General features: G+C 56.0%; 1 protein-coding gene across 2 annotated transcripts in view; it reads right to left on the bottom strand.

Moving 5' to 3' along the window:
- The window catches only part of RAF1 (Raf-1 proto-oncogene, serine/threonine kinase), a 62,420-nt gene that overhangs the window by 2,990 nt on the left and 33,369 nt on the right, over positions 1–26,061 (bottom strand). The window contains exons 7-16 of one of the 2 annotated variants that reach the window (XM_075321256.1): positions 24,543–24,602; positions 21,713–21,740; positions 21,528–21,634; positions 21,296–21,413; positions 15,468–15,552; positions 12,583–12,759; positions 10,688–10,734; positions 8,888–9,006; positions 7,817–7,948; positions 6,579–6,713 (exon numbers count right to left, since the gene is read on the bottom strand). In XM_075321256.1, the coding sequence (XP_075177371.1) occupies positions 6,579–6,713; positions 7,817–7,948; positions 8,888–9,006; positions 10,688–10,734; positions 12,583–12,759; positions 15,468–15,552; positions 21,296–21,413; positions 21,528–21,634; positions 21,713–21,740; positions 24,543–24,602 (1,008 nt within the window). The remainder of the gene's footprint in view (positions 1–6,578; positions 6,714–7,816; positions 7,949–8,887; positions 9,007–10,687; positions 10,735–12,582; positions 12,760–15,467; positions 15,553–21,295; positions 21,414–21,527; positions 21,635–21,712; positions 21,741–24,542; positions 24,603–26,061) is intronic. The other variant, XM_075321258.1, reaches the window with a different exon arrangement.

The following is a 26,061-nucleotide window of genomic DNA, read 5'->3' as shown; positions in this document are numbered from 1 at the left end:
ACTTCTAACACTCGCTTCCTCCTTCGGCCTCACCCAATGGTCTTCTGCAGCTACTCACAAAGATGGCCACACGCTGGACCTCATCTTCACTCGCCTCTGTTCCCTATCTAACCTCTCTAACTCGCCTCTCCCCCTGTCTGACCACAACCTACTCACATTCTCTTCCCTCTCTTCTCCAAGTATGCAACCCCCCCTCCACAAATTTTCACACCCTCGCAGAAATATCAAACACATTGATTTACACGCCCTTTCTCAGTCCCTTCTCCCCCTCACAGACATTGCATTTCTACATGATGCAGATGCCGCTGCAACTTTATACAACACTACAATCTCTGCAGCTCTCGAATCAGCTGCCCCCCTCACACACACCAAAACCCGCACAATCAACAGGCAACCCTGGCACACAAGGCAGACTAAAGAACTTAGACGGGCTTCCAGAATTGCTGAGCGCAGATGGAAGAGGTCTCATTCCACTGAGCACTTCATTGCATATAAAGAGTCCCTCACCACTTTCAAGTCCACACTCACTGCTGCAAAACAAACCTACTTCTCATCCCTCATATCTTCTTTCTCTCACAACCCTAAACAGCTATTCAACACTTTCAATTCTCTCCTTCGTCCTCCGGCACCACCTCCCTCTCCTCTCATCTCAGCTGAAGACTTTGCCTCTTTCTTCAAGCGGAAGATTGACAACATCAGAGCAAGCTTTGGCCCACAATCACCACAGCCCCTCATCATAGCTACTCAGCCATCTTCCTCCAAATCCAGCTTCTCCACCATGACAGAAAACAATCTCTCCACTCTACTCTCAAGATCACATCTAACCACCTGTGCACTGGACCCGCTCCCATCGCACCTCATCCCCAACATCACCGCAGTCCTCATCCCAGCCCTAACCCATCTCTTCAACCTATCACTAGCAAGTGGTGTAGTCCCTTCATGCTTTAAACATGCCTCTATTACACCCATCCTCAAAAAGCCCTCCCTTGACCCATCCTCTGTGTCAAACTATCGCCCCATATCCCTTCTCCCCTACGCCTCAAAACTACTGGAACAGCATGTCCATCTTGAATTGTCCTCATACCTCTCCTCCTGCTCCCTCTTTGACCGGCTTCAATCTGGCTTCCGACCACATCATTCTACCGAAACTGCCCTAACCAAAGTCACCAATGATCTACTAACCGCCAAAGCCAAGCGACACTACTCTGTCCTCCTCCTCCTGGACCTGTCCTCTGCCTTCGACACAGTAGACCATTCCCTCCTACTACAGATTCTCTCATCTCTGGGCATCACAGACTTGGCCCTATCCTGGATCTCCTCATACCTAACCGACCGAACTTTCAGCGTCTCCCATTCTCACACCACTTCCTCATCTCGCCCCCTATCTGTCGGTGTCCCCCAAGGCTCAGTTCTTGGACCCCTGCTGTTCTCCATCTATACCTTCGGCTTGGGACAGCTCATAGAGTCCCACGGCTTCCAGTATCATCTCTATGCCGATGACACACAGATCTACCTCTCTGGACCTGACATTACCTCCCTACTAACCAAAATTCCACAATGTCTGTCTGCTATTTCATCCTTCTTCTCGGCGCGATTCCTAAAACTTAACATGGACAAAACAGAGTTTATTGTCTTTCCTCCTCCTCACTCATCTCCTCCAACAAGCCTTTCCATCACACTTGATGGTTGCTCACTCTCCCCAGTCTCACAAGCTCGTTGCCTTGGAGTGACCCTCGACTCTGCTCTATCCTTCAAGCCACACATCCAAGCCCTCTTCACCTCATGCCGATTACAACTCAAAAATATCTCCCGGATCCGTGCTTTTCTTAACCAAGAATCTGCAAAAACATTAGTGCATGCCCTCATCATCTCCCGCCTCGACTACTGCAACCTCCTGCTCTCTGGCCTCCCTTCCAACACTCTTGCACCCCTCCAATCTATCCTAAACTCTGCAGCCCGCTTAATCCACCTCTCCCCTCGCTACTCCCCAGCCTCGCCACTCTGCCAATCCCTTCACTGGCTTCCCATCGCCCAACGACTCCAGTTCAAAACATTAACCATGACATACAAAGCCATGCACAACCTGTCTCCTCCCTACATCTGTGACCTAGTCTCCCGGTACCTACCTGCACGCAACCTTAGATCCTCACAAGATCTCCTTCTCTGCTCCTCTCTTATCTCCTCTTCCCACAATCGTGTACAAGATTTCTCCCGTGCATCCCCCATACTCTGGAACGCTCTACCTCAGCACATCAGACTCTCCACGACCGTGGAAAGCTTCAAGAGGAACCTCAAGACCCACCTCTTCCAACAAGCCTACAACCTACAATAGCCTTCAGCCCAGTAGACCACTGCGCAACCAGCTCTGTCCTCACCTATTGTACCATCACCCATTCCCTGTAGACTGTGAGCCCTCGCGGGCAGGGTCCTCTCTCCTCCTATACCAGTCTGTCTTGTACTGTTAATGATTGTTGTACGTATACCCTCTTTCACTTGTAAAGCGCCATGGAATAAATGGCGCTATAATAATAAATAATAATAATAATAATAATACATATATATATACATATATACATACACACATATATATATACATACACACATATATACACACATACACACATATATACACACATACACACATATATCTACACACACACACATACATACATACATATATACATATATGTCCAACAATGTAGACCAGCTCACTCCTGTGAATCACCTGGAACCTCAGCTCACCTGGTTAACTCCGTTGTGCCCGGATCAGGATGTAGGAGTCCATCCATACAAATGTGAACAACAACAAGGCAGAGTCCAGCAATAACGTGAGCAATCCAGGATGCTGTTAAAAAATTTTTCTTTTTATTCATAAATTCATTAAAATATAATGGTCCAAGCAATTCAGAACAGCATTATCGCAGGAAAATAGCGCAGATAGGACTACTCGTTTCAGCGATTCTGGACCGTGAAGAAGGCGGATTTTACCGCTGAGACGCGTAGTCCTATCTGCGCTATTTTCCTGCGATAATGCTGTTCTGAATTGCTTGGACCATTATATTTTAATGAATTTATGAATAAAAAGAAAGAAATTTTTTTTAACAGCATCCTAAATAACATACTAGAAGGTGGCCGGATTCTACGCATCGGGTATTCTAGAATTTACGTATTGTGTAGTTCATGTATGATTTTTGTTTATTATATATATATATATAGAGAGATGTTGTTGTGTGTAGTTACCAAGTGTTTGTGTAGGGGCTGTACATGTTCTGGGTGTTGTCTGGGTGTGACGGGGGGTGAGAGCGGTGTTGTTTGTGTGTTGCGTTATTTGTGGAGCGCTGTGTGTGTGTGCAGCGTTGTCTGTGTGTGGGTGTCTGTGTAGGGCAGTTGTTTGTGGTTCCCAGTGTGTGTGTGTGGTGTGTTTTGGGGGGAGGTATGTTTTGTGCAACGTGTGTGTGTTGCGTGGTATGTGCGTATATTTATGTATGCCGCGGTGTTTGTGTGTTGGGTGTTGTGTGTGTGCAGCGTTGTGTGTGTGTGTGTGTGTTGTGTGTGGCGGTGTGTGTGGCGGTGTGTGTGGCGGTGTGTGTGTGGCGGTGTGTGTGTGGCGGTGTGTGTGTGTGTGTTGGGGGGAGGTGCACACTCCCCAACGTGCAGCATCAGCCTCTCTGCCCCCAGCATCAGCCTCTCTGCCCCCAGCATCAGCCTCTCTGCCCCCAGCATCAGCCTCTCTGCCCCCAGCATCAGCCTCTCTGCCCCCAGCATCAGCCTCTCTGCCCCCAGCATCAGCCTCTCTGCCCCCAGCATCAGCCTCTCTGCCCCCAGCATCAGCCTCTCTGCCCCCAGCATCAGCCTCTCTGCCCCCAGCATCAGCCTCTCTGCCCCCAGCATCAGCCTCTCTGCCCCCAGCATCAGCCTCTCTGCCCCCAGCATCAGCCTCTCTGTCCCCAGCATCAGCCTCTCTGTCCCCAGCATCAGCCTCTCTGTCCCCAGCATCAGCCTCCCCATCCCAGCCTTCCCCAGGATCAGCCTCTCTCCTCCCAGCCTCCTCCAGCACGCCATGCTCCTCTGCCGACACTCACAGATCCGATCGCATACACTCACACATACCGACACACACCCGATCGCATACACTCACACACACCCGATCGCATACACTCACACACAGCCGATCGCATACACTCACACACAGCCGATCGCATACACTCACACACACCCGATCGCATACACTCACACACACCCGATCGCATACACTCACACACACCCGATCGCATACACTCACACACACCCGATCGCATACACTCACACACACCCGATCGCATACACTCACACACACCCGATCGCATACACTCACACACACCCGATCGCATACACTCACACACACCCGATCGCATACACTCACACACACACACACATTGATTATATTGCACATACGTGCTCATACTCACAACATCCGGAGATACCACGTGCTTCTGGCCATGTGATCCTCCGGCAGGTCCTGGAAGGTCACAACAGCACAGTATCGAGGCCGAGAAGCAAGCGATATCGCCGGATACTGTATGTGGATGCGATGTGATGTATGTGTGAGGTGTGTGTGAGAGTGAGTGTGAGCCGGTGTACACTGGTAACTATGATACACATCGGGTAACTAAGGGACCTTAGTTACCCGATGTGTATAATGGTTACCAGCATTCACGGCCTCCGTCAAGATCCCAGCATCGCAAGGTTATGTCTGGCGCTGCTGGGATCCTGACGGAGCCGGTGTAGAAGCAAGCGATATCCCAGCATGTTGTGAGTGTGTGGATGTGATGTGTGAGGTGTGTGTGATCTGATGTGTGTGTGTGTACTCACCTGGGAATCAGAGCTCCGTGTCAGTTGGGCCAGAGCGAGCGTGCATTGCGTGAGGGGGGCGGGGCCTGCAGAGAGCCGGGGCGAGAGGCCAATCCGTGTGGGGGGCGGGGCCATGGCGAGCCCAGCTGCCAATCAGCTTTGTGTCACCGTAAGGACACAATTTTCGAGCATGACAGACAGACAGACTAAGGCAATTATATATATATATATATATATATATATATATATATATATATATATATATATATATATATATATATATATATATATATATATATATATATATATATATATATATATATATAATATATAGATATACACATACACACTATATAAATATATACACACTTTTTATAGCCAAACATACATAAATGCACAGGCACCAGATACATCTCGGCTTCAAATAGGTGAGGAGCAAAATTACATTTTATCATTACCAAAATAAACATTATTATGGTGAAAAAGGCAGAAAACTAGATGAACTGATAGCAGCATTAACTGCAGACAGTGTGCTACCTGCTGTCACCACAAGAGGGAGCCCAGCTCACAGCAGGGGTACAGCAATTTCGGGTGACCTCCTGTGACCAGCAGGGGGCACAACGATTGCAGGTGACCTCCTGTGACCAGCAGGGGGCACAACGATTGCAGGTGACCTCCTGTGACCAGCAGGGGGCACAACGATTGCAGGTGACCTCCTGTGACCAGCAGGGGGCACAGCGATTGCAGGTGACCTCCTGTGACCAGCAGGGGGCACAGCGATTGCAGGTGACCTCCTGTGACCAGCAGGGGGCACAACGATTGTAGGTGACCTCCTGTGACCAGCAGGGGGCACAGCGATTGCAGGTGACCTCCTGTGACCAGCAGGGGGCACAACGATTGTAGGTGACCTCCTGTGACCAGCAGGGGGCACAGCGATTGCAGGTGACCTCCTGTGACCAGCAGGGGGCACAACGATTGTAGGTGACCTCCTGTGACCAGCAGGGGGCACAGTGATTGCAGGTGACCTCCTGTGACCAGCAGGGGGCACAACGATTGCAGGTGACCTCCTGTGACCAGCAGGGGGCACAACGATTGCAGGTGACCTCCTGTGACCAGCAGGGGGCACAGTGATTGCAGGTGACCTCCTGTGACCAGCAGGGGGCACAACGATTGTAGGTGACCTCCTGTGACCAGCAGGGGGCACAACGATTGTAGGTGACCTCCTGTGACCAGCAGGGGGCACAGCGATTGCAGGTGACCTCCTGTGACCAGCAGGGGGCACAGCGATTGCAGGTGACCTCCTGTGACCAGCAGGGGGCACAGCGATTGCAGGTGACCTCCTGTGACTAGCAGGGGGCACAACGATTGCAGGTGACCTCCTGTGACCAGCAGAGGGCGCAGTGATTGTAGGTGACCTCCTGTGACCAGCAGGGGGCACAACGATTGCAGGTGACCTCCTGTGACCAGCAGGGGTCACAGTGATTGTAGGTGACCTCCTCTCACCAGCAGGGGGCACAGTGATTGCAGGTGACCTCCTGTGACCAGCAGGGGGTGCCCCGATCGTTACGCCATGGTTCTATATAATATACACGTTCCGCTCGCTTTTGCAGAGAGCCAATCACTGAGCACAATATAGTCCATGTCTACGACCACCTCGCGAGTTATGAGGTCGCGCCATTCTGTAGTCCTCGTCTAATATCACGGCTTTCACATATGGAGGCGTTAACCCCCGGCTGGTGTGACCTTACCTGAGGAAACAGGGGTCTTTCCTCCTTCACCTTCTGCACGCAGTCCGCCACTAGTCTCTTCATGGCTTTGGGACAATTCTTGTACAACTTACTAAGATCTGGCACCAAACATCCGCGGCCGACCAGGAAAATGATCTGAAGGAAAGAGCGCGTCATTGTGATGACAGAGGGCCCCGTATACCCCCGACACCTCCCCGTATACCCCCAACACCTCCCCGTAGGCCCCGTATACCCCCGACACCTCCCCGTAGGCCCCCGACACCTCCCCGTAGGCCCCCCGACACCTCCCCGTAGGCCCCCGACACCTCCCCGTAGGCCCCCGACACCTCCCCGTAGGCCCCCCGACACCTCCCCGTAGGCCCCCCGACACCTCCCCGTAGGCCCCCCGACACCTCCCCGTAGGCCCCCGACACCTCCCCGTAGGCCCCCGACACCTCCCCGTAGGCCCCCGAACCTCCCCGTAGGCCCCCGACACCTCCCCGTAGGCCCCGTATACCCCCAACACCTCCCTGTAGGCCCCGTATACCCCCGACGCCTCCCCGTAGGCCCCGTATACCCCCGACACCTCCCTGTAGGCTCCTGTGCACACCTGCGGCCCGGACACAGGGTCTCCTGATCACAGAACGGCTACCCCCAGACTATGGACGCGAGGACACAGAGGCCACGTCACCGTCAGTATTAAAATTGTTTTTGTGTGTAACGTTCAAGTGTCCTAACAAAAATGCTTATGGTCAAAATGTTTACATGTTAATTTAGGTCTTTACCGGAAGCGGCCGCCCAGTGTAGGGACCCCGGCCGCCCAGTGTAGGGACCCCGGCCGCCCAGTGTAGGGACCCCGGCCGCCCAGTGTAGGGACCCCGGCCGCCCAGTGTAGGGACCCCGGCCGCCCAGTGTAGGGACCCCGGCCGCCCAGTGTAGGGACCCCGGCCGCCCAGTGTAGGGACCCCGGCCGCCCAGTGTAGGGACCCCGGCCGCCCAGTGTAGGGACCCCGGCCGCCCAGTGTAGGGACCCCGGCCGCCCAGTGTAGGGACCCCGGCCGTCCAGTGTAGGGACCCCGGCCGTCCAGTGTAGGGACCCCGGCCGTCCAGTGTAGGGACCCCGGCCGTCCAGTGTAGGGACCCCGGCCGTCCAGTGTAGGGACCCCGGCCGTCCAGTGTAGGGACCGGCCGCTTCCGGGCCGCACGTGCACAATATGTCGGCTAGCGGCGGTCTCTAGTAACAGGTCACGTGCACTCACCTGGTCGCGGTCCCTGATGTGAGAATATGGCAGCTCCCCGGTCATCAGTTCATACAGGACAATCCCGTAAGAATAAACATCCGATTGGAAACTGAAAGGATTATTATCCTGCATGCGGATCACCTCCGGAGCCTGAGGAGTAAAATAGAAAGCTCAGCGAGCGCCTGCTGTGCCGACCACACAAGAGCCGAGCCATACTCTACACACAACAGGACACAGGGAATCCGTCCACATAATCAGAGCAGCATAATGTAGGGGCAGAGACCCTGATTCCAGCGATGTGTCACTTACTGGGCTGCTTAGTGCAGTCCTGATATAATCACTGATTAATCAGCAGGAGATTATCATTCCAGGACTACTTGGCGTGCTGCAGGTAGTCCAGCATATTCATGTATAACTGCGAGATCTGCAGCAGAGGAGGTGACGACAGACAGCTCAGTAAGTGACATCGCTGGAATCAGGGGCTCTGTCTCTACATTGTGCTGACAGATTCCCTGTGATGGTGTCGGGATCTTTATTTACTATGCGCAGTGAATGGCGGCCTGTCACTTGTCCTCAGCCCTTCGCTGCCCCAGACTACGGCGGGATCAGACATCTGATTTGTATGGCGGCCTCCTGATGATCCCGGAGGGGAGAAGACTCCAGCCATTGGGATGTTGGTGCGGATCCTACTGGAGATCGGCCGCTGTCCGTGCAGCACTCGCACGTATGATGGAGTCTGGAGCGATTGCAGTGTACGGGCCGCTGCAGACCTGTGCAGAGATCAGCGACTGGCTGCAGCGGTCATATCAAGCCTGCAGGACAAGTGACAGACAGTGGGGAGCGCGGGAGCTGGACCAGCGAGGAAATGAAGAGGTGGGCAGAGGTCATTCTACATTCACTGCTGGATCAGTCTTCTGCTTCCGGTCCTGAGAAGACACCACAGTCTCAGTTGTCGGGCGCCTCCATATTACAGGCACTACAATGCGGATCATCAGAGGACAATCGCCCGATGTAACCGAGCAGACCGCGAGCAGTGAAGCCGGCACATGAGGAGGCTCAGCCGCTGTGTGCGACATTCCCACAACTTACCATCCACAGGATGGATCCCGTCGGCTGCTCCACCTGCTGAGATCCGCTCCATCGAGACTTCACCGTGGCCAGGCCAAAATCACCGATCTTCACCGTCAATCCTTCATGCAGAAAGATGTCTGAGTCACAGTAAAGGATCAGCATTGGGCCCTCCGTGCACCGTCCGTGTCTATACAGCAGCCGCCATCTACACCAGGTCACAGGCCGCAGCCAGGACGAGCGGAGGCTGCACCAGATCTGCACCAGATCTGCCCGTCCGTGTCTATACAGCGGCCGCCATCTACACCAGGTCACAGGCCGCAGCCAGGACGAGCGGAGGCTGCACCGGATCTGCCCGTCCGTGTCTATACAGCAGCCGCCATCTACACCAGGTCACAGGCCGCAGCCAGGACGAGCGGAGGCTGCTCCAGATCTGCCCCGGATCTGCACCGTCCGTGTCTATACAGCGGCCGCCATCTACACCAGGTCACAGGCCGCAGCCAGGACTAGCGGAGGCTGCACCGGATCTGCCCGTCCGTGTCTATACAGCAGCCGCCATCTACCCAAGGTCACAGGCCGCAGCCAGGACGAGCGGAGGCTGCACCGGATCTGCCCGTCCGTGTCTATACAGCGGCCGCCATCTACACCAGGTCACAGGCCAGGCTGGTATCAGTCATTCTACAGGAGGAGGAGGTGAGCTGTGACATCTATTCTGAGGGTGGATCCTGTGTCATCTCCTGTATATAGAGGTATCAGTCATTCTACAGGAGGAGGAGGTGAGCTGTGACAACACCCATTGTGTTTGGTGGACAGATGTTATCAGCCGTGTATAGAGGTGTTATCAATCATTTTACAGAAGGGGGAGGAGGTAAGCTGAGTCCATATTATCCTTAGTATTCTGGCAATTTTCACTTTGGCTACTAACTTTTGGTTTGGTTTTGGTTTTAATTAAGATCTAAAATTAAAAAAAAAAAATCATTGTAAAAAATATGTTTTACAAATATCTGCAAAGAGGTTCATTGAGAAGAGACGTCTGTAGCTCGCTCTGCAGGTAGCGGATGCAGCAATCCTACAGGTCACTATCGAGCCGCGCCACAGGACTAGGGACAAGAAGCCAAACCAGACCCTCCACCGGCAGACCCGTGTTTCCTGATGTTGCCCCTCATCAGTGCAAGGCAGGAGACCTGCTTCAGCTTCAGGAGAGCGGCCGGTGTCGCCGCAGACACCTACAATAGCACAGATGTGACACACAAATCGCGATTCCTTTTCTGATGACACCTTCCCTTTAAAGGGGTTAAAAGTGACACCTCTGTACACAATGGGCAGCCCGGGCCGGTGGAGTCTACGGGGTGAGGACCTCAGCGCTCCGGCCGGTGGAGTCTACGGGGTGAGGACCTCAGCGCTCCGGCCGGTGGAGTCTACGGGGTGAGGACCTCAGCGCTCCGGCCGGTGGAGTCTACGGGGTGAGGACCTCAGCGCTCCGGCCGGTGGAGTCTACGGGGTGAGGACCTCAGCGCTCCGGCCGGTGGAGTCTACGGGGTGAGGACCTCAGCGCTCCGGCCGGTGGAGTCTACGGGGTGAGGACCTCAGCGCTCCGGCCGGTGGAGTCTACGGGGTGAGGACCTCAGCGCTCCGGCCGGTGGAGTCTACGGGGTGAGGACCTCAGCGCTCCGGCCGGTGGAGTCTACGGGGTGATGACCTCAGCGCTCCGGCCGGTGGAGTCTACGGGGTGACAGCGCTCCGGCCGGTAGTGCCGCGTCCTCGGGAAGCCTCCCGCTGCACAGGGACTCGTGCTCGCTCAGTGAAGGATGTAAAGGATACTGTTTGACTTCATGTCTCTGTGGATAATGTTCTTCGCATGTAAATAGCTGCGAGAGAAGAAAGGGCGATTATCATCAGAGAGAACACAAGGAACACCCGGCCGAGCCTCCGCACCCACACACCCCCGGCCGGCCCTCCACACCGCACACACACACACACCCCCGGCCGGCCCTCCACACCGCACACACACACACCCCCGGCCGGCCCTCCACACCGCACACACACACACCCCCGGCCGGCCCTCCACACCGCACACACACACCCCCCCGGCCGGCCCTCCACACCGCACACACACACACCCCCGGCCGGCCCTCCGCACCGCACACACACACACCCCCGGCCGGCCCTCCGCACCGCACACACCCCCACCCCCGGCTGGCCCTCCACACCGCACACACACCCCCGGCTGGCCCTCCACACCGCACACACACACACACCCCCGGCTGGCCCTCCGCACCGCACACACACACACACACACACACACACACACACGCGCGCACACACACGCGCACGACACACACACACACCCCCGGCTGGCCCTCCGCACCGCATACACACACACACACACGACACACACACGACACACACACGACACACACACGACACACACACACACACGACACACACACGACACACACACACACACACACACACACACACAGCGAGGACACAAGCCCCCGCCTGGCAGCAGCACGGAGCCGACAGTCAGAATCAGCAAATATCCTGATTGGCAGAAACCCCACGAATTGTCAGGCAAGAATATCCAGAAATGTATCTACCGCGAGCGCGGAGGGCCACAGAGGATCCACAGCAAGCAAAGGGCGAGAGATCCGGCATATCTGCAGCAGAAGCCGCAACATTGTACAAGAAATGGAAACCCCAGATGCCCGGGCTGCGAGAGGAGCAAATCCATCTACAGCATCATCATCCAGCGGCGGCTCCCGTGTGCAGGCGGTCCTGCCTCCAGCGGCGGCTCCCGTGTGCAGGCGGTCCTGGCTCCAGCGGCGGCTCCCGTGTGCAGGCGGTCCTGGCTCCTCTAATGATTATCCAGCCTGCCACAACATCCCATGACTGCCAACCACCGAGCAGCAAAATCACCCTGCAACCAACCACCGAGTGACCAAACTGCTCCCTGGCCAACTCCTGAGCAGGCAAGTCACCCCTTAGCAACCACCAAACATCCAAATCAACCCACAACCAACCACAAAGCAACTAAAGCACCCCCAGCTAACCACTGAGCGACCAAACTGCCATGCGGCGAACAATCAAGCAACTGAATCACAAAGTGGGCCAACCACCGAACGGCCAAATCACCCCCCTGCCAACCACTGAGCAACTAAATACCAAATCACGCCACAGCCGCCAATTCACCCCGCGGCCATCTCTCGCCTTGCAGTGAGCAGTGAGGGCATGCTGGGGGTTGCGGTGGAGGGCATGCTGGGGGTTGCGGTGGAGGGCATGCTGGGGGTTGCGGTGGAGGGCATGCTGGGGGTTGCGGTGGAGGGCATGCTGGGGGTTGCGGTGGAGGGCATGCTGGGGGTTGCGGTGGAGGGCATGCTGGGGGTTGTGGTGTTGCGGTGGAGGGCATGCTGGGGGTTGTGGGGTTGCGGTGGAGGGCATGCTGGGGGTTGTGGGGTTGCGGTGGAGGGCATGCTGGGGGTTGCGGTGGAGGGCATGCTGGGGGTTGCGGTGGAGGGCATGCTGGGGGTTGCGGTGGAGGGCATGCTGGGGGTTGCGGTGGAGGGCATGCTGGGGGTTGCGGTGGAGGGCATGCTGGGGGTTGCGGTGGAGGGCATGCTGGGGGTTGCGGTGGAGGGCATGCTGGGGGTTGCGGTGGAGGGCATGCTGGGGGTTGCGGTGTTGCGGTGGCAGCCGCGCTGGTCGCGGGCACTTACTCCATGCCTTGTGCGGTCTGTCTGGCGATGTCGATCAGCTGGAACATCTGGAATTTGGTCTCCTGCACGTGCAGGTGCTTGTAGAGGCTGCTGCCCTCGCACCACTGCGTCACGATGGCCAGGTTCTCCTTCGTCATGTAACCCATGAACAGCAGGATGTTCACGTGCCGCGTCTTCCTGTGGAGGAGGAAAATGCACGGATTCAGTCTGACGGATTCACATCGTACAGCGCGGAGAGCGAGGGAGGAGGCAAAATGGGCGGTGTGTATACCGCCTCCTCAGCGGTTATACCGCCCCCCACCTCAGCGCATTTATACCGCCACATCCACATCAGCGCATTTATACCGCCCCATCCACATCAGCGCATTTATACCGCCCCCCCCTCAGCGCATTCATACCGCCCCCCCCTCAGCGCATTCATACCGCCCCCCCCTCTGCGCATTCATACCGCCACATCCACATCAGCGCATTTATACCGCCACATCCACATCAGCGCATTTATACCGCCACATCCACATCAGCGCATTTATACCGCCACATCCACATCAGCGCATTTATACCGCCACATCCACATCAGCGCATTTATACCGCCACATCCACATCAGCGCATTTATACCGCCACATCCACATCAGCGCATTTATACCGCCACATCCACATCAGCGCATTTATACCGCCACATCCACATCAGCGCATTTATACCGCCACATCCACATCAGCGCATTTATACCGCCACATCCACATCAGCGCATTTATACCGCCACATCCACATCAGCGCATTTATACCGCCACATCCACATCAGCGCATTTATACCGCCACATCCACATCAGCGCATTTATACCGCCACATCCACATCAGCGCATTTATACCGCCACATCCACATCAGCGCATTTATACCGCCACATCCACATCAGCGCATTTATACCGCCACATCCACATCAGCGCATTTATACCGCCACATCCACATCAGCGCATTTATACCGCCACATCCACATCAGCGCATTTATACCTCCACATCCACATCAGCGCATTTATACCGCCACATCCACATCAGCGCATTTATACCGCCACATCCACATCAGCGCATTTATACCGCCACATCCACATCAGCGCATTTATACCGCCACATCCACATCAGCGCATTTATACCGCCACATCCACATCAGCGCATTTATACCGCCACATCCACATCAGCGCATTTATACCGCCACATCCACATCAGCGCATTTATACCGCCACATCCACATCAGCGCATTTATACCGCCACATCCACATCAGCGCATTTATACCGCCACATCCACATCAGCGCATTTATACCGCCACATCCACATCAGCGCATTTATACCGCCACATCCACATCAGCGCATTTATACCGCCACATCCACATCAGCGCATTTATACCGCCACATCCACATCAGCGCATTTATACCGCCACATCCACATCAGCGCATTTATACCGCCACATCCACATCAGCGCATTTATACCGCCACATCCACATCAGCGCATTTATACCGCCACATCCACATCAGCGCATTTATACCGCCACATCCACATCAGCGCATTTATACCGCCACATCCACATCAGCGCATTTATACCGCCACATCCACATCAGCGCATTTATACCGCCACATCCACATCAGCGCATTTATACCGCCACATCCACATCAGCGCATTTATACCGCCACATCCACATCAGCGCATTTATACCGCCACATCCACATCAGCGCATTTATACCGCCACATCCACATCAGCGCATTTATACCGCCACATCCACATCAGCGCAGGGTTAGGAGGGATCACAAGTATTTATTTTCATATGATATCGGACACACAAAAAATGCAACATAAAATAAAACTGTTCCATTCCTACAAACGATGCGTGGATCTGAAGTAATAAATATTTATCATTTTATATTTAAAACGTATGTAAAAAAGTGTATTAAAATCTAAGGAATATAAAACCGCAAAAGAGCGGACAACGAAAACCGCAATATACAGGCGCCATTAATGGATCAATAATAAAGGATTGTACACAACAGTGAAGTGTACAGATACATATAATCCTCACATACAGGGAGAGCAACAGACCCGATACATAACGAGGGGCTCGCTCAGGACCCCACACGAGAAGGATTGTAGCAAGATACAAACCTAAAGACCACAGGGAAGTCCGCAAACACCAGTGCACGGGGGAGCGCAGAAGAGGATGGCGGACATTACACTAGTGAGGTCACCGCTGTATGGGCCCGGGTGAGCACTGGGCCCTCTTTTTTATATATTTATTACCAGTCTTATAGACTAAATATCAAATTACATATTTAATACTAAGCTGTGTAATTAACTAAAAAGAGCAGAATATTCCAGGGGATCTGGATATAAGGGGAGACTGCACAGAAGCATCTAACGAGGTGGAGAACTAAGAACTTATGAATATGAGAATATAGGAAAATAATGGTAAAGGGACGTGGACATTTTGGAGGACGGAATATGTTTGTGCCATAGGAGCAGCTGCCTGGCACTCTGTTACAGTTCAGACCATGGGGCGCATTAGAAAAGGCCTCCATACATATTAGAGGACAATTGGCAAAACCCACCAGTTTTGGTGGAATGGGCCAATCATGTGATGTGTTTGGGGCCTCAGCGCTCATCTGTCGGGGGCTAGAGAACATATTCAGAGGAGAGGAGCTTCTGCCCTTTTTCCTCCCAGCCGAGCGCTGGTGTGTACAGGGGGATCTATAGGGTAAAGTTCGGCTGACATTTCTCCTCTGGCCGGACACAGCAGAGACCGCACGGAGTGTTGTGCACAGTTATGGGCTGTGACTATGATGGAGGCACAGAGACCGATGCCACATTACATGCGCCGCCCACACTGCGAGCACTCACCTGAGGACGGCCACCTCGTTTCTGAAGGCCTGCAGCTGCTCCGGGGTCGGATCTGTCACTTTGAGGATTTTTACGGCCACGTCCCCTGAAAGACAGAAGATGCAGCGTCACCACCATCCACACGAGCGACACCTCAATATGCCCGACCCTTCCAGGCAAGCCCCAAAATGCCCGACCCTTCCAGGCAAGCCCCAAAATGCCCGACCCTTCCAGGCAAGCCCCAAAATGCCCGACCCTTCCAGGCAAGCCCCAAAATGCCCGACCCTTCCAGGCAAGCCCCAAAATGCCCGACCCTTCCAGGCAAGCCCCAAAATGCCCGACCCTTCCAGGCAAGCCCCAAAATGCCAAGTCCTAAGAGCGGAACGAACAAAAAAAACCCGCACCGCTACCAAAAATGTGGCCCGGGTAAAGGACGTGTTTACCATTTGTCTCCCAGAACCGGTCTGTAAATAGTGTCGCAGGGTCCTGCAGAAGCCCCAGGGGAGTGTGCTTTCATAGTGCCTAGCTCAGGCGCCCCCACCCCCTCCGCCCCAGGCTCAGGCGCCCCCACCTTCCACCCCAGGCGCCCCACCCTCCACCCCAGGCGCCCCCAACCCCTCCGCCCCAGGCTCAGGCGACCCCACCACCTCCGCCCCAGGCGCCCCACCCTCCACCCCACGCTCAGGCGCCCCCAACCCCTCCGCCCCAGGCTCAGGCGCCCCCACCCTTCGCCCCAGGCGCCCCCAACCCCTCTGCCCCAGGCTCAGGCGCCCCCACCCCCTCCACCCCAGGCGCCCCCAACCCCTCCGCCCCAGGCTCAGGCGACCCCACCACCTCCGCCCCAGGCTCAGGCGACCCCACCCTCCACCCCAGGCGCCCCCACCCCCTCCGCCCCACGCTCAGGCGCCCCCACCCCCTCCGCCCCAGGCGCCCCCACCCCCTCCGCCCCAGGCGCCCCCAACCCCTCCATCCCAGGCTCAGGCACCCCCAACTCCTCTGCCCCAGGCTCAGGCGCCCCCAACCCCTCCGCCCCAGGCACCCCCAACCCCTCTGCCCCAGGCTCAGGCGCCCCCAACCCTCCGCCCCAGGCACCCCACCCTCTGCCCCAGGCTCAGGCGCCCCGCCCGGACTCCTGGACTTTTCCACATTTGCATTTCCCGGAGGATCAGAAACAGTTAATGCTGCGCGGCTTCTCTCCAGCTGGTTATTATCCGGCCGCTGGTTACTGTCACATCTCGGTATTTTTGGCAAATTACATAAAGCCGAGGCCAGAGGACGACTGCGTGCAGGGTTTATATATATGCATACGCTGAGGTCACAGCCTCGCTCCCGCACAACGGCCTTTCTGAGGAAGCGCAGATCTTGGCCGCGCTCCGCTGACCACATCATGAATCACAGAATTGGCCGATTTCTCGGTCGTTCCTTCCCCCCCCCCCCCCGAGCAGAGAACAAGCCGCGTCTTCATCAAGGACGCGTCCCCTTCTGAAGACGCCGAGAGCGAGCGACAGATCCCGAATATTCCTCTACAAAACAAACCAAGATATCTGAAGAACCAGCAAAGCCTTATCTACCGCGGCGATGGAGGCCGCGGCGATGGAGGCCGCGGCGATGGAGGCCGCGGCGATGGAGGCCGCGGCGATGGAGGCCGCGGACAGAAGATTTTCTCTCTTCCTAATCCGGATCCTCCTCATCTGACGCGTGGAACAACGTGGAAAATATTCGATATCTGCTCATCAGCGAATCACTGCCGGGAAGTGATGTATCAACAGTAGCAGATCTACCAGCAGAAACCAACTGTAGTGAAAGAGGGGATTTGCGGGGCCATAAACTGGGGGCAGATAACAGGGGGAATAGGGGGTCTGTGGGACCCAATAGTGGGGGCAGATAACGGGGGGGGGGGGGGGGAGAATAGGGGGTCTGCGGGGGGCAGATAATGGGGATTGTGACTCCGGCCATACACTGTATATAGCAGACGTCTCGGGAAGCCGCTCTCCGGCCAGACTCCTCCACACCCAGCGCTGGCTGTTCTTTACGGGGAGAGCGGAGTAATTGTCATCCAGCATCAGGTTATCCACCAGCCACGTGCCCCCTGGTGGTCAGTCGGGGGCTCCACATACACATCAGGTGGTCGCCGATCCCATGCGACTCGTGTAATATTTATGGGGCCTGAATAGGATTCTGATTACATCCATCTAATCACACTGCAGATTATGGAACTTCCCATTCACATTACAGGGAAACTGTCAGCAGGTTTGTGGTATGTAATCTGAGAGGGGCACAAGGTCGGGGCAGAGACCCTGATTCCAGGAGTCACTTATTGGGCTGTTTGCTGATAAAACACTGATTGTATTGAAACAGATCATCATTGCGCGACCAGGTGTCGTGTCTCTCCTGGTAAACTGCTGTGTACCCCCGCCCCACCACTGATTAGCAGCTTTGGCAGATTTCTGCCTATACACCGTGTACATAGAAAGTTGCTAATCTGCCAATCAGTGGTGCCGGCGGGGTTATACACAGAAAGCTGCCAATCAGTGGCGTGGGCAGGATTATACACAGAAAGCTGCCAATCAGTGGTGTGGGCAGGATTATACACAGAAAGCTGCCAATCAGTGGTGTGGGCAGGATTATACACAGAAAGCTGCCAATCAGTGGTGTGGGCGGGGTTATACACAGAAAGCTGCCAATCAGTGGTGTGGGTGGGGTTATACACAGAAAGCTGCCAATCAGTGGTGTGGGTGGGGTTATACACAGAAAGCTGCCAATCAGTGGTGTGGGCGGGGTTATACACAGAAAGCTGCCAATCAGTGGTGTGGGCAGGATTATACACAGAAAGCTGCCAATCAGTGGTGTGGGCGGGGTTATACACAGCTCTGCATTCTGAGCACTGCTAGATCTCCAGCAGAGAGGCCAGCGATTGTATCTGACATGAAGCAGAAGGTGACATCGCTGGGATCAGGGTCTCTGTAACCGGACAGCAGCCTGGTGCAGGGACAGATTCCCTATAAAGGGTTCTCCAGTGATACTTGTGGCACAAAGCAGCGGAACAAGGATTTTATTTTATCCACAAGACTGGAGTGCAGCAGCGCAGCGCACACACCGGCCCCGGCTCCGCTCAATCTGTGGAGCTGCTGGAGGAAGAGGAGTGCAGCAGCGCACACACCGGCCCCGGCTCCGCTCAATCTGTGGAGCTGCTGGAGGAAGAGGAGTGCAGCAGCGCAGCGCACACACCGGCCCCCGGCTCCGCTCAATCTGTGGAGCTGCTGGAGGAAGAGGAGTGCAGCAGCGCAGCGCACACACCGGCCCCCGGCTCCGCTCAATCTGTGGAGCTGCTGGAGGAAGAGGAGTGCAGCAGCGCAGCGCACACACCGGCCCCGGCTCCGCTCAATCTGTGGAGCTGCTGGAGGAAGAGGAGTGCAGCAGCGCAGCGCACACACCGGCCCCCGGCTCCGCTCAATCTGTGGAGCTGCTGGAGGAAGAGGAGTGCAGCAGCGCAGCGCACACACCGGCCCCCGGCTCCGCTCAATCTGTGGAGCTGCTGGAGGAAGAGGAGTGCAGCAGCGCAGCGCACACACCGGCCCCCGGCTCCGCTCAATCTGTGGAGCTGCTGGAGGAAGAGGAGTGCAGCAGCGCACACACCGGCCCCCGGCTCCGCTCAATCTGTGGAGCTGCTGGAGGAAGAGGAGTGCAGCAGCCGCCCCTGATGGAAGGAAGGCCTGGAGCGGCGCAGAGCATTCACTGCTGCCGCACTTTGTAAATGGGAATGAAACGTTACCAGTATTGTCAATGGGTGCGGCTCCCAATGGCCCCCTCTGCCCAGACGTCCTCTCCCCCCGGCAGCAGACACAGACTACCCATGTAGCGAGCGGCTGCAGCAGGGAGCCTCCATCACCGCCCGCTGCAGAGTTTATTTAGGGGGCCCCTGACCACGTCCTTCCACTGTAACATGGAGCCTCGTCCCCTTCATCCCATTCTTTCCCCGATATAACGTCCCCTTACAATGCACTTCATATCCCCACCGATTCCCGTGCAGGCACAGCGGTAACGCGGCTCTGCGCGCACACAGCGGTAACGCGGCTCTGCGCGCACACAGCGGTAACGCGGCTCTGCGCGCACACAGCGGTAACGCGGCTCTGCGCGCACACAGCGGTAACGCGGCTCTGCAGCTCGTCAGCGTTTCCTCGTCAGCGGAAGGTGTGAGGACAACGCCCAGAGTCACAGTCACCGGCCAAAACTACGCAACTATGGGGAACACGGCAAATCTCAGCAGAAGAGCCACCTCGGCAGCCAGAGCCTCGCTGCTCCCTCACTCCCCGTCCTCTGCCCTGCACACCGACACTGCTGAGAACACACAGGTCTGTGCCGAGGTCCCGGCCCTCAGTGTGAGCGGTCACTCCGGGGTAAGGAGTCCTGCTCCGGGATTCCATCCTTCCTGTGTAGAAGTATACGGAGCTGGTGCTCACTGACCGACCGCTGCAGACGGCAGGCTCCGGTGTGCGCTCAGTGTCACCGGCTCCTGTAGAAGTATACGGAGCTGGCGCTCACTGACAGACCGCTGCAGACGGCAGGCTCCGGTGTGCGCTCAGTGTCACCGGCTCCTGTAGAAGTATACGGAGCTGGCGCTCACTGACAGACCGCTGCAGATGGCAGGCTCCGGTGTGCGCTCAGTGTCACCGGCTCCTGTAGAAGTATATGGAGCTGGCGCTCACTGACAGACCGCTGCAGACGGCAGGCTCCGGTGTGCGCTCAGTGTCACCGGCTCCTGTAGAAGTATATGGAGCTGGCGCTCACTGACAGACCGCTGCAGACGGCAGGCTCCGGTGTGCGCTCAGTGTCACCGGCTCCTGTAGAAGTATATGGAGCTGGCGCTCACTGACAGACCGCTGCAGACGGCAGGCTCCGGTGTGCGCTCAGTGTCACCGGCTCCTGTAGAAGTATACGGAGCTGGTGCTCACTGACAGACCGCTGCAGACGGCAGGCTCCGGTGTGCGCTCAGTGTCACCGGCTCCTGTAGAAGTATACGGAGCTGGCGCTCACTGACAGACCGCTGCAGACGGCAGGCTCCGGTGTGCGCTCAGTGTCACCGGCTCCTGTAGAAGTATACGGAGCTGGCGCTCACTGACAGACCGCTGCAGACGGCAGGCTCCGGTGTGCGCTCAGTGTCACCGGCTCCTGTAGAAGTATACGGAGCTGGCGCTCACTGACAGACCGCTGCAGACGGCAGGCTCCGGTGTGCGCTCAGTGTCACCGGCTCCTGTAGAAGTATACGGAGCTGGCGCTCACTGACAGACCGCTGCAGACGATTACAAATATTGCACTTCGGCTTTCACAGCCCTTTGTTTCCTTGTATCATAGGTGAGCTGAGAGGAGCTCAGACAGTGGTAGGAGTTACGCTCCAGCGCGCTCACTGACAGATCTCAGTTAACTCATACTGCAGCCAGCAATAATCAGCAATAATCAGACCGGGTTACATGCACTTAGAATTATTCTTCACCGCGCGGACGGCATTTATGGTTGGGATTCTCGGTCATTTCCCGGCCTCCCGTCTGCTTTCTGTGAGGACGCCCCATCCCCCACCCCCTATCCTCTGAATAGACTGGTGCAATGTCGGGGTTCTGACGGCTGGAAACCCCTGGTGTGATTGGACAGAGCCTGCCCCACCTGCGCTCCTGGTGTCGCCCCCACCCCCGAGTGTCGCCCACCCCCCTTGCGCTCCTGGCGTCACGCCCCCCCTCTCCCCCAACCCCGGGCTCCTGGCGTGGATGGCTCCCCCCCCCCACACGCTCCTGGCGTCGCCCCCACCCCCGCTCCTGGTGTCTGACCTCTCCCCAGACCCCCCGCTCGGTGCTCACCGTGCCATTTGCCTTTGTACACTGTCCCAAACGAGCCGGATCCTATCCGGGAGGACAGCATGACTTCACTTGCCTCGATTTCCCAGTAGTAGCTGGAATCTCTCTGCCCCCGGGAGCGCTGTAAAGATACAGGTTACATATGTGATCATGTGATCCCGCCTCCCCCCGGAGCGGCGCCTCGCTGCCTCCCGTATAGGGGTGCAGGGCACATACAGGCTCCAGGGACACTCACTATCTTATTCTTCTCCTGGCTGCCGGACACGGCCGATTTCTCTCGGTGCGTTGGAGCCGGGGTTTTCGGCTGGGACCACCCTGTGGGACTCACATTGTTCGGACTCCCTGACAACAAAGAGGGACAGGATTAATGGATCCCAGAGAACGAAATCCACAATAAGAAGCAGCCGAGGCGTCACTTACCGGATTCACTGTGCGTCCTGACAGCGTCCTGCAACATAGAGAGGGTGATCAGTACGGGAGAAGAGCGAGCCGAGGAGATCGGGGCAGAAGGACAGCGGGCACCGGAGGATTAGAAAACACCAAACAACCAAAGAGCGAACCGAGGAGATCGGGGCAGAAGGACGGCGGGCACCGGAGGATTAGAAAACACCAAACAACCAAAGAGCGAGCCGAGGAGATCGGGGCAGAAGGACAGCAGGCACCGGAGGATTAGAAAACACCAAAACAACCAAAGAGCGAACCGAGGAGATTGGGGCAGAAGGACAGCAGGCACCGGAGGATTAGAAAACACCAAACAACCAAAGAGCGAACCGAGGAGATTGGGGCAGAAGGACAGCAGGCACCGGAGGATTAGAAAACACCAAAACAACCAAAGAGCGAACCGAGGAGATTGGGGCAGAAGGACAGCGGGCACCGGAGGATTAGAAAACACCAACAACCAAAGAGCAAACCGAGGAGATTGGGGCAGAAGGACAGCAGGCACCGGAGGATTAGAAAACACCAAAACAACCAAAGAGCGAACCGAGGAGATTGGGGCAGAAGGACAGCGGGCACCGGAGGATTAGAAAACACCAAACAACCAAAGAGCGAGCCGAGGAGATCGGGGCAGAAGGACAGCAGGCACCGGAGGATTAGAAAACACCAAACAACCAAAGAGCGAGCCGAGGAGATCGGGGCAGAAAAACAGCGGGCACCGGAGGATTAGAAAACCCCAAAACAACCAAAGAGCGAACCGAGGAGATTGGGGCAGAAGGACAGCAGGCACCGGAGGATTAGAAAACGCCAAACAACCAAAGAGCGACCCGAGGAGATTGGGGCAGAAGGACAGCAGGCACCGGAGGATTAGAAAACGCCAAACAACCAAAGAGCGACCCGAGGAGATTGGGGCAGAAGGACAGCAGGCACCGGAGGATTAGAAAACGCCAATAACCAAAGAGCGAAACGAGGAGATCGGGGCAGAAGGACAGCAGGCACCGGAGGATTAGAAAACGCCAAACAACCAAAGAGCGACTCGAGGAGATCGGGGCAGAAGGACAGCAGGCACCGGAGGATTAGAAAACGCCAAACAACCAAAGAGCAAACCGAGGAGATCGGGACAGAAGGACGGCAGGCACCGGAGGATTAGAACAACACCAACAACCAAAGGGGGCAGAAGAACGGCACGCAGCAGGCACCGGAGGATTAGAAAACGCCAATAACCAAAGAGCAAACCGAGGAGACCAGGGCAGAAGGACGGCACGCAGCGGGCACCGGATTAGAAAACGCCAACAACCAAAAGGGCAAACCGAGGAGATCGGGGCAGAAGGACGGCATGAAGCGGGCACCGGAGGATTAGAAAACGCCAATAACCAAAGAGCAAACCGAGGAGATCGGGGCAGAAGGACGGCACGAAGCGGGCACCGGAGGATTAGAAAACGCCAACAACCAAAGAGCAAACCGAGGAGATCGGGGAAGAAGGACGGCACGCAGCAGGCACCGGAGGATTAGAAAGGAACAACAACCAAAGAGCGAACGGAGGAGATCGGGGCAGAAGGACGGCACGCAGCGGGCACCGGAGGATTAGAAAGGAACAACAACCAAAGAGCAAACCGAGGAGATCGGGGCAGAAGAAGGATGGCATGCAGCAGGCACCGGAGGATTAGAAAACGCCAAGAACCAAAGAGCAAACCGAGGAGATCGGGGCAGAAGGACGGCACGAAGCGGGCACCGGAGGATTAGAAAACGCCAAGAACCAAAGAGCAAACCGAGGAGATCGGGGCAGAAGGACGGCACGAAGCGGGCACCGGAGGATTAGAAAACGCCAACAACCAAAGAGCAAACCGAGGAGATCGAGGCAGAAAGACTGCACGTAGCGGGCACCGGATGATTAGAAAACGCCAACAACCAAAGAGCAAACCGAGGAGATCGGGGCAGAAGGACGGCACGCAGCAGGCACCGGAGGATTAGAAAGGAACAACAACCAAAGAGCAAACCAAGGAGATCAGGGCAGAAAGACGGCATGCAGCAGGCACCGGAGGATTAGAAAACGCCAACAACCAAAGAGCGAACCGAGGAGATCGGGGCAGAAAGACGGCACGCAGCGGGCACCGGAGGATTAGAAAACGCCAACAACCAAAGAGCAAACCGAGATCGGGGCAGAAGGACGGCACGCAGCGGGCACCGGAGGATTAGAAAGGAACAACAACCAAAGAGCGAACCGAGGAGATCGGGGCAGAAAGACGGCACGCAGCGGGCACCGGAGGATTAGAAAACGCCAACAACTAAAGGGCAAGTACAAACAAATGTTAATTTAGAAAATGTAAATAAAAACCACAGAACTTGATTCCCCAGATCCCATGGTGCTTCACACCGGCCCCGAGGCTCCGGACATTATTCCCTTCAGTGGATTATGCCACGTCCTTAGAGACTCGCACTTCAGCTCCACAACACGCAGGATAAAGACGACGTGTGGCGTCCTCCGGCTCATCCTGCGGCTGTTAGACGCTGCACTCGGCATGCTGTGGTAGTACAAGGCTCGGGCACGGCTTCCTCCATCTCCCCGGCCATAGAACAACATGCAGACCACGGGCAGAGCTTTGCCGGCTGGAGATATTACAGCAGGTCGGGGAGAAGTCACCACCGCCCGGTCCACATTACTATTCCATCTCCAGTGCCCAAAAATCTCCACTCGGCAAAACCAAACGTACGGCCATGAGGACAAGAGGCACAAACAAGCCATTATCCAAAGCCGGAAATACGGGAGTCAGGAGGACGACCCCGAGCAACACTACAAGAACCAGCAAATACCTACTCTGCCCCACAGACAAAAGCGCCGGGATCTGGACCTCGGGGAAGTATTCAGCCAGTTATTCTATCAGAGGAAGAGAGTAAGAGGTGAGAAGAGCGGGAGGCGCCACGAGGGGAGAAGAGCGGGAGGCGCCACGAGGGGAGAAGAGCGGGAGGCGCCACGAGGGGAGAAGAAGAGCGGGAGGCGCCACGAGGGGAGAAGAGCGGGAGGCGCCACGAAGGGAGAAGAGCGGGAGGCGCCACGAGGGGAGAAGAAGAGCGGGAGGCGCCACGAGGGGAGAAGAAGAGCGGGAGGCGCCACGAGGGGAGAAGAAGAGCGGGAGGCGCCACGAGGGGAGAAGCCTAAGGCTCTAAATGGGGAGGAGAAGGTGGAAAAGTCTGAAATCAATCAGATGCCCCTTAGACGGAGGTGTATGGCAGAATCGGCCAATCAGCTACTGTCTTGAGATTTTCACCAACCTGCATTTGGCCTTTGCTATTATATAAAAAGATCGGGCATACTGAATTTCTACATGCCTAATCCTTTATTCTCAGGGTAATTAAGCGAGCGTCATATGTTTGGCAGCTGCATACCCCCCCGCGCCTCACAACATGCACAGTCAATAGACTGAGCGTGCATATGTATAGGAGGGTTGGGAGGAGCAGCAGTGATAGCCACTGAATGCACCTCTAGGGTGATACTATAAGATTAGGAGAACCTAAACTAGAACCTGTGCCCTACGCCCATACACTCAGATACGGATGAGCTGCCATACTGGCCACTAACAAGACCACGTCAGCAGTCTGTGTGACAGCCAAACTGTGACATTGTGCAATGTGCCCACTGTCATGATTCCCCGTGTTTCTGCCGTCACATTCTGACTTGTCTCATGCTGCTTCTGTCAATAGAGTGAGAGACTTGCAGAAGTCTAGTCGGCATGCGACTGTAGGACTGCGAATCGCATACATGTGAATACGAGACCGCAGGAGAGCACGACTCTGCAGACTTCTCTTACACAGGACTGCCCCGCTGCAGACTTCTCTTACACAGGGCTGCCCCACTGCAGACTTCTCTTACACAGGACTGCCCCACCGCAGACTTCTCTTACACAGGACTGCCCCACCGCAGACTTCTCTTACACAGGACTGCCCCACTGCAGACTTCTCTTACACAGGACTGCCCCACTGCAGACTTCTCTTACACAGGACTGCCCCACTGCAGACTTCTCTTACACAGGACTGCCCCACTGCAGACTTCTCTTACACAGGGCTGCCCCACTGCAGACTTCTCTTACACAGGGCTGCCCCACTGCAGACTTCTCTTACACAGGGCTGCCCCACTGCAGACTTCTCTTACACAGGGCTGCCCCACTGCAGACTTCTCTTACACAGGGCTGCCCCACTGCAGACTTCTCTTACACAGGGCTGCCCCACTGCAGACTTCTCTTACACAGGACTGCCCCACTGCAGACTTCTCTTACACAGGACTGCCCCACTGCAGACTTCTCTTACACAGGACTGCCCCACTGCAGACTTCTCTTACA

This window comes from Anomaloglossus baeobatrachus, chromosome 8 (assembly GCF_048569485.1).
Source record: "Anomaloglossus baeobatrachus isolate aAnoBae1 chromosome 8, aAnoBae1.hap1, whole genome shotgun sequence".
Taxonomy (NCBI): Eukaryota; Metazoa; Chordata; class Amphibia; order Anura; family Aromobatidae; genus Anomaloglossus; species Anomaloglossus baeobatrachus.
This window is presented reverse-complemented; position numbering and strand designations above follow the sequence as displayed.